The 448-nt window shown below is 56.5% G+C and overlaps 1 protein-coding gene across 1 annotated transcript in view; it reads left to right on the top strand.

The window, feature by feature from the left end:
- EMH_0023950 (uncharacterized protein) overlaps positions 1-448 on the top strand; it is a gene marked incomplete at both ends in the record, with an annotated part of 10,462 nt that overhangs the window by 5,612 nt on the left and 4,402 nt on the right. The window contains one exon of the mRNA XM_013502228.1: positions 183-270. Coding sequence (XP_013357682.1) covers positions 183-270 — 88 coding nt within the window. The remainder of the gene's footprint in view (positions 1-182; positions 271-448) is intronic.

The raw sequence follows: 448 nt of genomic DNA, 5'->3' as shown, positions 1-448 counted from the left end.
AGAAGTGCATCGCTTTGCTGCGCTGCTGCTCTGCGCCCTCCGGGAGATGGGCCAGCAGCAGCAGCAGCAGTCTGCACTGTATTGCTGCTGCTGCTGCTGTTTGTGCTGCTGCTGCTGCAACTGCTGCACATGTGCTGCTGCTGCTGCTGTTGCTGCTGCTGCTGCTGCTGCTGCTGCTGCAGGCAGTTTGTGTTTGAAGCGTTAGATAGCTGGGGCTGCTTGGATCTGTCTTTGGCTCGGCTGGCGCAGCAGCTCTCCCCCGAAAGAAGAGTACGCAGCAGCAGCAGCAGCAGCAGCAGCAGCAGCAGCAGCAACAGCAGCAGCAGCAGCAGCAGCAGTGGTAGTAGTGGTAGTAATAGCTCAAGATACAGCTGATTGTCTTCTTGTGTCTCTTTCGCGTATTATATTTCTGCTGCTGCTGCTGCTCATTCTCCTTCTCCTTCTGCTG

Source organism: Eimeria mitis, genomic scaffold (genome assembly GCF_000499745.2).
Source record: "Eimeria mitis Houghton genomic scaffold, Emh_scaff863, whole genome shotgun sequence".
NCBI lineage: Eukaryota > Apicomplexa > Conoidasida > Eucoccidiorida > Eimeriidae > Eimeria > Eimeria mitis.
This window is presented reverse-complemented; position numbering and strand designations above follow the sequence as displayed.